The 11,478-nt window shown below is 48.3% G+C and overlaps 1 protein-coding gene across 1 annotated transcript in view; it reads right to left on the minus strand.

The window, feature by feature from the left end:
- The window catches only part of KHDRBS2 (KH RNA binding domain containing, signal transduction associated 2), a 1,768,831-nt gene extending 1,758,880 nt beyond the window's left edge, over positions 1-9,951 (minus strand). Inside the window, exon 1 of the mRNA XM_078646808.1 lies at positions 9,671-9,951. Within this exon, the coding sequence (XP_078502934.1) occupies positions 9,671-9,761 (91 nt within the window). The 5' untranslated portion in view covers positions 9,762-9,951. The remainder of the gene's footprint in view (positions 1-9,670) is intronic.
- Positions 9,952-11,478: the final 1,527 nt, after the last annotated feature.

Below are 11,478 nucleotides of genomic sequence, written 5' to 3' on the forward strand. Positions count from 1 at the left end.
GGGAAGCAGAGCACTCAAGGATGCAGCATACACGGAACCAGACGACACAGGGAAATAGAGGACGGGGAAGCAGAGCACTCAAGGAAGCATCATAGAGGGAACCAGAACACAGGGCAGTAGAACACAGGGAAGCAGAGCACTCAAGGAAGCAGCATACAGGGACCCAGAACGCAGGGAAGTAGAATACAGGCAAGCAGAGCACTCAAGGATGCAGCATACAGGGAACAAGATGACACAGGGAAGTAGATCACGGGGAAGCAGAGCACTCAAGGAAGCAGCATACAGGGAACCAGGATATACAGAGAAGTAGAGCACGGGGAAACACAGTACTTAAGGAAGCAGCATACAGGGAACCAGAACACACAGGGAAGTACAGCACGGCGAAGCAGAGCACTCAAGGAAGCAGCATACAGGGAACCAGAACTCAGGGAAGTAGAGTACGGGGAAGCAGAGCACTCAAGGAAGCAGCATACAGGGAACCAGAACACACAGGGAAGTAGAGCACAGGGAAGTGCAGCACTTAACGAAGCAGCATACAGGGAACCCAGAACAGACAGGGAAGTACAGCAAGGGGAAGCAGAGCACTCAAGGAAGCAACATACAGGGAACCAGAACACACAGAGAAGTACAGCATGGGGAAGCAGAGCACTCAAAGAAGCAGCATACAGGGAACCAGAACACAGGGAAGTAGAGTACGGGGAAGCAGAGCACTCAAGGAAGCAGTATACAGGGAACCAGAACACACAGGGAAGTAGAGTACTGGGAAGCAGAGCACTCAAGAAGCAGCATACAGGGAACCAGAACACAGGGATGTACAGCACGGGGAAGCAGAGCACTCAAGGAAACAGCATACATGGAATCAGAACACAGGGAAGTAGAGTGCGGGGAAGCAGAGCGCTCAAGGAAGCAGCATACAGGGAACCAGAACACACAGGTAAGTACAGCACGGGGAAGCAGAGCACTCAAGGAAGCAGCATACAGGGAACCAGAATACAGGGAAGTAGAACACAGGGAAGCAGAACACCCAAGGAAGCGGTAGAGCACAGGGAAGCAGAACACACAGGGAAGCAGAGCACACAGCGAAGGAGAGCACACCGGGAAGCAGAGCACACAGGGAAGCAGAGCACAAGTGAAGGAGAGCACACAGGGAAGCAGAGCACACAGTGAAGGAGAGCACACAGGGAAGCTGAAAACACAAGGAAGTAGAACACACTAGGAAACAGCATACAGGGAAGCAGAACACACAAGGATGCAAAACACAGGGAAGCAGAGCACACAACGAAGGAGAACAGAAATATACACAGAGCACACAGGGAAGCAGCGCACACACAGAACCAGAGAACACATGAAAATATTGTGCTCAATGGAGCAGATCATCCAGGAAACACGCAGAAGAAGAGCATAAAGGGAATCAGATCAAAAAGAGGGCAGGAGAAGCAGAGCACTCAAGGAAGCAGCATACAGGGAACCAGAACACACAGGGAAGCAGAGCACTCAAGGAAGCAGCATACAGAGAACAAGAACACACAGGGAAGTAAAGCACCGGAAAGCAGAGCATACATGGAAGTATAGCACACACAGAACCAGAGAAAGCAAGAACATATTGTTCTCAATGAAGCAGATCATCCAGGAAACACGCAGAAGTAGAGCATAAAGGGAATCAGATCAAAAAGAGAGCAGTAGATGCAGAGCACACTGGAGATCTAAGTACACAGAAAGCGGACCAAACGGAAGCTAAGCGTCCAGGGAATCAGTTTTTGGAGGGACAAACATAGAGATGAGCAAATAGGTAAGTAAAACACTAAAGGAATAAATTAATAAAAGAAAGTGGAGTTCATGGGAAAGAGTATCATCTAGAAATAAAAAGCATATGGGGCTGCATCATGATGGTCCTTATTGGCTCAGTGAGAAGGTGATCACTTTTTTTATGCTTAAACTTACACATCTTGCATGCAAAAAAAACAGGAACTTAGCCCATCATGACAGCCCCTGCAGTGTGCAAAGTGAGTGACTTTTAACGGATATTCCTCTGAATTAGAGCATTCTTTTAGACTGAAAGAAACTATCCCAGCTCACTGTTACTGAGGTGATCTATCTGAAAATAAAGGACTAACACAAAGAAAGGTTGGGTTAAATGAATTATCTTTACAAACTTTAGGTGCATAAAACAGGATCTCAGTGCTGTAGCCTGCAAACCTCATCATGATTTGGCCCCTGGAGAAGGAAAGATGGCAGAAGGAAGTAGGGCAGCGCACTAAGGGAGTGAGGACATTAAGAGGCAGGAAGCACACAGAAATTGAAGGCAGCCAACAGGACACTCTGGTAGGAGGAAAAGACATGCAAGCAGGCCCCACTGACCATGAGTGTATGGTTGTGTATCTACCACAGAAGCAAAGCACACAAGATATCAGAAGGTCCATGACACACAGGAAACATAACACTCAGGTGAGAAGAGCACAGAGAGGGCCATGACACACAGGAAACATAACACTCAGGGGAGAAGAGCACAGAGAGGGCCATGACACACAGGAAACATAACTCTCAGGGAAGAAGAGCACATAGAGAGTCAAGGCACAAAAAAGTAACACTCAGGGAAAAGGAGCTAAAAAAGAGCCATGACACACAGGAAACGGAACCCTAAGGGAAGAAGAGCACATAGAGAGCCATGGCACACAGAGCGCAGGACACTGAAGAGAGAAGAGCACACAGAGAGGCATAGCACACGGGAAATGTAATACTCTGGGATGAAGACCACATAGAGAGCTGTGGCACACAGGAAAGAGAACACTTAGAAAAGCAGTGCACACAGAGAGCCATGACACATGGGAAACACAACACTCATGGAAGAAGACCACAAAGAGAGCCATGGCACACAGGAAACAGAACACTCAGGGAAGCAGAGCACGTAGAGAAACATGGCACACAGGAAACATAACACTTAGGGAAGTAGAGCACATAGTGTTCCATGGCACACAGAAACAGAACAATAAGAGAAGAAGAGCACAGACAAGTGGAGTACACAGGGACACACAGCATGGGGGACAGAGAGAAGCAGCAGACAAAGTGAAGTAGTAATCAGAGTTAGGCTGGACACATAGGAAACGTGTGTATTTGGAAATAGCACATGCAGCGAAGTGGAGAAGCCAGGAAAGAGAACACTCAGTGTGGCTTTACAAAGAGTGAAGCTGGCCACCCAGGAAGCAAAGTACACCAGAAGGGACATGACACCAGAAGACATAAATATATGAATGTAACTACACACAATGTCAATGTGCAAGGTAGCAAAGTATTCAGGGAAGTGGAGCACATAGACATGCAAACCACATGAGGAGGTAGAGCAGTAGGACAGTACAGTTGAGTGCATAGAAGAAATGGTGCATAGGCAGTCAGGGCACATATGGAAAGAGTACTCGTGAGCATAGCTAAAATAGAACATCAAAGCAAAGGTAGCAGAATGGTCAAGGGAGCAGTGCATGCAGAGGGGTTGAATACCAAGGGAAGCAGCACAAACTGGGGATTTAGAGCAGCAAGCAAAGCAGAAAACCTAGGGAATCAGACCACGCGGGCAGGCAGAGCACCACGGAGCACAGAGCATCAATGGAAGAATGCCATACAGGGAGGAAGGACATCAATACAATCAGAACACCAAGAGAAGCAGAGTATCAATGAAGCAGGGAGCATGAAGCGATAAAGCTCCAAACTAGGAAAAACACCAAGGGAACAGGACAACAAGTTAAGCAGAGCACCAATGAAGCAGAGAACTCCAGGAGCTAACATCAAGGAAAGCATCAAGGGAAGTAGAGAAGTAGAGCCCCAGAGAAGCAAAGAACACTTTGAGGCAGAATGAGACGGTAAGCAAAGCAAAGCACCAGGAGAAGCCAAGAGCACTAGGGGGCAACATCAAGGAAAGCAGAACATCAAGAGAAGCTCACACTACTATGAGACACAACACCAAGGTAAATAAAACACCAAGGGAAGCAGAGCACTAAAGGGAGCAGGGAACACAAGCAGGCAGAACACCAAGGTAAAGAGAACACCAAGTAAAAAAGAACACCAGTAGAAGCAGAGAACACTTGAATTAGAAATAACAAGAGAAGTACAGCCCCAATGGAAGCAAAGATTATTATGAGACAACCCACAACGTTAAGGAGATAGACAAAACAGGGAATAGAGAACTTTCGGAGACACGGAGTGAGCCAGAACACCAAAGGGGGAAAGCCCTTCAATGGAAGCAGAACACATGTAGAAGCAGACCACCCAGAAAAGAAAACAGATAAGGAGAAATAGCAACAAAAGATAAAACTCACACAGAGCAATGCAGAAAGCGAACTGGGGCGACTTGGGAAGCAGAACTCCTATTGTAGCAGAACAAACTGAAGCAGGGGCACAGAGATGAGGACCATGCAGGGAAGCAGATCCCACTGGGACACAGCACCTCAAGGGAAGCAAAACACAAAATAAGACTGACAAGGCGAATAAACAGTGTCCCAAGTGAAGCAGAGAACTCAAGGAAGCAGAGCGAACAATTAGTAGAGCAGACAAGGTATCAAATCACCCGGGAAGGTTGAACACACAGAAGCAGAGCACATGGGAGTGCAGAGCAAAGAGGGGACAGTGAATGCAGAGTACCAATTAGGTAGAACATACAGGGAGGCAGAACAGAAAGACAAATAGAACACACGGGAAGGAAGTGCAGATGGGATGAAGACAACAGAGGGTAGCAAATCATTCAGGGAAGCAGAGCACACAGAAAGGAAGAAGAAAAGTAAGTAGAGAGTACCAATGGACAATACACTATGGAGCATGCAGGAACATTTAGCAGAAAGGGCGGAGGGTACCCAGGGATGAACACACTATAGAGCACACAGGAAGGATAAGTAGACTGGGTGGAGAGTACCCCGGAAGTTATACACTATGGAGCACACACGAAAGTAGAGCATACAGAATACCCAGTCAGGTGGAACATAGATGGAGGCAGGACACACAGGGAAGCAGAGTGAGTACACAGGAAGTAAGAACAGACAGAGTAGAGAGTACCGAGAGAGGCAAAACCTACAGGGAAGTGGAGCCCTCAGGAAAGCACAGCCAACAGTGTGTAGGGTAGCCAGGGAATAGCAGCACACACGACAGAGCACAAAGAAGGAAGAGTCGACAGGGTGGAGAGTACCCAGGGAGGAATGCACCTTGGAGCACACAAGAAGGCAGTGCATGGAGGGTGCAGGGAATGCAGAGTTAGGGAGACACATAGGATAGGATAGGATAGGATAGGATAGGATAGGATAGGATAGAATAGGATAGGAGGAATATTTATAAAGTCCACTAAAACCAAACTGGGTTTGGTGTAAAGAAAGAGAGACTAGCACCAACCAGCCAAGAGGCAAAGAGCCAGGTCTTTAAAATCTTCCTAAAGGACTAGAGTGAATTTGCCGAGGTGATAGAGGGGGACAAAGGATTCCAGAGTTTAGTGGCCACCACAGAAAATGAGCGGCCACCCCATTTGGACCTCCGAAATGTAGGAGAGACAAATTTTCTCAGAGTAGAGGATCTCAAGGTTCTGCATGGAGTGTACCAATGGAACAAGGTTTTAAGACGTGATGAACCTGTACAATGCATGGCTTTGTAGACAAAGTTGGGAGCCTTGAAGGTGATGCACAGGGAAGTAGAACACAGGGAAGCAGAGCACGACCCCACATGGAAGGCTGAAGACCTTGGCTTTGAACCCGCCGTAAATGACGACATTGGTTGTGCCGTGCATAAAAGAGTGAAGAAGCTGCAAGGCCCTCCTGGTAACTCCTACTTCCCGCAGTCACTGAAGCATGCAAACTGGGGAAATGGTTTGCAGAATTATACCGCTGATCCGCCCTGGTTGACCTGCATGCGGATACAGTCCGAGCCTGCTACCAAGGCGGATTCAGTGCTATGACCTGCCTGAAAACCGTTCTGAGAGCTGTCCAAGATGTCTTGATATTCAATATATTTCATAAGCTCGATGTAGATAAATTTTTACAGCATTTTGGCGGGGAGGAGAGAGATAGGCCTATAATTCTTCAACTCTGAAGGGTTGGCATTGAGCTTCTCAAGGAGAGGTAAGACAGTGGCTTCCTTCCAGATGTTCGGATATTACCCAGATAGAAAAATATTATAAAAAACCTTGCACAGGAAATCAGCTATAAGTTCGGGAGCAAGGCTGAGTGTGGACACCCTGCAAGGACCAGTGGGAGCGCAGGATTTGAGGCCAAGTAAGAGTTCCTTTATGTGTGGAACTGCAATAGAAGGGAACGATGCCAAAACAGGCATAGGAGGTAAGGGTGCCAGAGCTAGATCTGTGGCAGGCTGTTTCCTCGGAAGGGGCGAGCTCGTGAAATATTTTCAAGACTTTCTCAAAACACTGAGAAGAAAAACACACAGGAAGAAAGAGCAGGCAGAGTGGAGAGTACGCAGGGAGGCAAAGCATACAGGGAAGTGGGAGACACAGGAAGGAAGAGCAGGCGGAGTGGAGAGTACCTATGCAGGCTGAGCACACAGGGAAGTGGAGCACACAGGATGGAAGAGCAGGCAGATTGGAGAGTGCGCAGGGAGACAGAGCATATAGGGAAGTGGAGCACACAGGAAGGGAGAGCAGACAGGGTGCAGAGTACCAAAGGAGGCTGAGCCTGGAAGCTAGAGCATACGATGGATTGGGGTGGACAGGGGCGCACAGTTAGCATACATGATGGAGCACACAGGGAGACGAAGCATATGGAGAGATCAGAACACAGCGTGGCATAGAGCCCACAGAGACGCACAGTCCACTGGGCAGCACGGGACACTGAGAAGTATGTGCTGGGTCTGTTTGAGTTTTAATTGCGGGACCGCGTGATTTCTCATGTTCTCTAACTTAATTCACACATTCACCTACATTCTGCTTGTGCGGGTCCGTGATAACCACATCGGCGTGGGTTTGGTAATTTCTGCTCTATAGATAATATCACAGCTGTTTCCTAAACGACACCAGATGTGCTCCTCAAGGAAGGCAGAATGTGTATTAATTTAAAATTTGAGGTCAGAAGTGCGGGGTTGGTTGTGTCACTATGTGCAAATGGATTCAATTAAAGTAACTAAGAGAGCCCGGAATCTCAAAACATGGTGTGTGTCGGATGTTCGAACCCCGGGCTATACTGAAGAGGTGGGAAACATACACATATAATGTTTGAATTTGCACCACATCTCATCTTTAAAATACGGTGTTTGCTTTAAGGAGGGCACCCTTGTGTGTCATCCCTGCTGGTGAAGAGATACGATGTGGAGCAACATCGCCCTCTTTACCATCACTCCCCGTGCCCTGTACTTCCGAGCAGGCGCCCAGAAGACCGGGCCGAGGCCCGCTACAGTCAAGGTGAAATGCGGAGCTTTCTCGTTAGAAGTGTAAGAGTGCTCTCGCTAAGAATAGACATATCACTGGAAACGGGGCATTATAGGCCTCTTTACTGCAGCTTAGGCGTGCTTGCCTCCGTGCTGTCCCAATGAATGTCCACTGAAGGGCTCATATTTGGCGAGAAAATAAATAAATGAAAGGCACACGGAGCATTTTTTTCTTTCCAACTCCAACATGGCTCCAGAGTTAACTGATATATTTCGAAAACCACCCTCACCCAGGTGCTGTTAACACGATAATAATAGGGGATAAGAAGGCAGGCCTTTATTGTTCTCGCCTTCGGCTCTATTTTTGTTGGCTAAACTTTCCATTGGTGTTCGTAGAATGAGGGGTTTGTGATGTCTTGTTCGTGGGACCATTTAATTTGCGTGTCCTAACTAGTTACACGAAGCACATATCGCCCTCTGCTGGAAGGAAATCGCAATTCCTCCTGCAAGACTGCTGCTTGCCGAACCATAGTGAGACTTAATGGCTAGTGCTGGGCCGGGTGTAAAGTTCTGTACCTGTCTGTGGTGCATGCGGGTCAAAGATTATATTTAAATACATAGCTTGCTATTTCTTGCTTGTTCGGTGACCGACACTAAGTTCACTATGTGGCAACAGCATGCATGCAAGTGTATATTTTGTTGTACGGCAAAATGTGTTAGGACACAACCCTAGGGTAAGTAAAGTACCACAAGCTCATGACCTACTAATTGAAGACTTTCACAGCGAAGCAAAGAATGCAACATTGAGATCAAAGTAGTACCTGAAAATGTCTCTGACGATACCACAGATCGGGATAATCTTCGACTCAAAGGGGCTTATTTACAAGCCCCGTGCGCCGCCGGTGCATCACTTTTATTACCGGGAAAAAGAGATGTACCGGCGGCTTAAGGAGCTTGTTAATAAGCTCCAAGATGTTTAAAAGCCTCACCTTTTACTATATGGACGTAGTCTTATTCACCATGGTTCAACCTGGTGGCATTCATTTCAAGGGTTCCCACAGTTTTACTAGTGCTTGCATGGTCTCTTTACCCCATGCTTCATCTGTGTACGGGAATATGGGACCCCCATGGACAGTCATCGTTTCCCGCCTTAACTGGCGGACCCCTCTTCTTTTCTACCTACAGTTTATTTGGGAAGTTATTACCTATACATGGACGCTTAGGCCTGCGCTATATAAATCATCGATAGCCCGAGGGTGGTGATGTCTGTGTAGGAACCAACGTTTCCATGATGTAAACAATCAGGCCTCGGTTCATTGACGCACACAACCCGCCAAATAAATGACTCACCTGAACCAAGAAAGCAAACAGAGAGCCGAGGAACAACCGTGCACTCTAGTCTAGTGAGTTGCATTAGCAAAACAGGCACCGGATTGCGTTTGATTTAGAAATATGTTTTCAATTACGTAAACATGTGTGGGACACCTGATCACGGCCCTGAGACAATCATCTGACACAGCAACAGCCGAGAAGCCACTGGGATAAGCGGTGTTTATATGCGCAACGACGCTCTGGCGTCATAACCGGAATGACCTATTGCAGCAATGACAGGAGCGGAATGCACGTGGGAGCCTTCCATGAAGACACCCTGGTCCCTCTCAAGACACGGATGTCACCTGCAGTTAGATGAGGTATTGACGGAAACCCGTTGAGTGATGTCAGTTTAACTAACTATTCACCAACACCACCAGCATTCATGGCTGAGAATTGGAAACTGACTTTTTAGATGTTTAGGACGCCAAATAAGTTATTAGCTGGAGTTGCCCCGCCCATTTACCCCTGTCACTTATCACAATACGGGCCCAGGACAAAATATTGCATCAACTAACTCTGATGAGTAAACCTAGCCAGGTGAGTTACCGACAGCCTTCACTTGGATAACACAAATATCAGTTAATGGGAGGGAGGTAGGTCTGCGCATTCCAAATTCGTTTGTGGAGAACACTATTGGTCGAGAACCCCGCTCAAAATTAGTGAGAACGAAATGTATGAGCTAGAAGTCATTAACACCACATGAAGCTGAGCGGAGCATTGTTGTCGAGGCGATCAGAGTTCGACCACAAAGTGCTGGACATGTTTCACTCGTCTGGACTGGCGAATCAGCACCCTGCGTGTTGCCGCGGAGGACGCCTTCGCACCTGACCTGCCTGCGTTGCACATGCACACTCCACTGACAGCGCACACCCCTGCCCGTCTCGAGGATGACATGACTTCTACTGCTGTGTACTAAGGGGGAGGGGTGCAGTGTGCAGGTACATGCGTGGCTTACCCTCAGTCAGGAGGCGCATGGCGTGCACGAACGAGGGGTCCAGGCTCTCCTTCTCTGCCATCAACTCCGGCAGATATGTTCCCTGTTCCATGGTGCTGCTCAGACTTTGAACGGTCCGTCTGTCTGGGAAGGGAAACAAGGGGCTTGTGGTTTGCAGCGAATTCCGAGCAGGGGTTCCTCTTCTAGATAGGCAGTCCTCCTGCTCCCATGCGGTTGGAGGTATGAACTCTATCGCGGCGTCTGATAGCCCTCAGAAGCGCAGCCTCCCAAGAAAAAATATTCTTTCCCCACCAGCCTCAATCTCTCCAAGCAAGCTCCAGACTTACACCGGCAGCCTTAACTAGAAAGGTTGAAACGGGCGAGCTCCTCCCACGGCCCGCGGGATTGGCGGATGAGCATTGAGGTGCGAAGCATATGGAGCAGCCCATTGGCTACCGGGTTCTGTCAGGTCTCCTGGCTGACAAGAGATGCAATCAGTGCCCTCTTTCACGAGCTGTTCGAGGTGCTGAAACAAGCATCCTCTGATAGAGCCGCCTGACTGCGCATCCTGAGAAGCCACGCAACAGCTGGAGATCTGGGCACAGGAGGAGGCCTCCTCAAGAGTGCGCGTCCACTGCTAACAGACAGGCTTCCCTTTATGAACTGTCCGACGGGGCGAAACACGTATCCTCTAGCAGAGCCGTCTGACAGCGCTCATCCTGCTCACCTAGGGAACCAGCCCCATTGGGACTGCGCACTCAGCCGTCTCTCTCTCCGCGTGCATCTTTAAGTACAGGCGCCTGACAGCGCGCGATCTGACAGGAAGCGCATACAGACAACAAGTGAAACAAATAGACATTTGGAGAAAGGATGGCCGGCTTACGACCGCGCACTGATCAAACAAAGTGTTGTCTTTCTCGAGCTGTGAGAGGTTATTTAACACGCACCCCACGGAGACTTATTACAGAGGTACCTCAAGACGCTCAACAACCAGATATCTGCGCACAGTAGAGCTGTCTAAGGTGCTGAATCGAGCATTCTCTCACCGAGCCGCCCGACAAGCCTGCACCTTGACTACCTTGAGCTTTCATAGGAGCTTGCACTTATCGATCACAGGCAAGGATCTCATTCACGCGCTGCCCGTGGTGCTGAAATACGTACCCTCCCACAAAGCTTCCCGACCTAGCGTAGGCTGACAACTTGCGCAAGAACCAGGCGTGCACCGGAAGCCCGCAGCAGAAGCGCACATTAACTCATTAGAGAAAGGCTGTCCACGGCTGAAGGACGGCAAGAAACAGCGTTCGCAGGTCCACAGGAGACGCACTCCCTGCCCGCAAACAGACCAGAGACCCTTATACATGGGCACTCCCCTGAGTGTATGACACCACCCTTGTCAAATACAATTACACATTCAATTGGACTCAGGAACACCACAGTTGATATGTTGACCCAATAAATATTCAACCAAGTTATGTCAGTCCTTGAATTGTGTTTTCAACAGCGTCAACGCGTTTCGATGGTTTTCCTGTTATTGCACCATCTTTATCAAGACTGGGGCAGAGTCGGAGGTTGCCAGAGCGGAAGGGTGTTCCAGGTAGGGTAACCAACCGGCATGGGTGCAAATTCAGGACGGTCAGTGTAAAAATTCAGGAGAAAGGGTGAAAATTCAGGACAAAAATTCAGGACAGAAGGTCAAAATTCAGGACAAAACTTTGGGACAAAGATACGTTTTACAGACATATCAGAGGAGGTGGCACAATCATATATATAAGTAAATAGACAACCAAAATAAATACAAGTCAAAATAAGTTTATATAAGGTTGCGCCAA

The sequence above is a fragment of the Lissotriton helveticus genome, chromosome 6 (genome assembly GCF_964261635.1).
Source record: "Lissotriton helveticus chromosome 6, aLisHel1.1, whole genome shotgun sequence".
Classification (NCBI taxonomy): domain Eukaryota; kingdom Metazoa; phylum Chordata; class Amphibia; order Caudata; family Salamandridae; genus Lissotriton; species Lissotriton helveticus.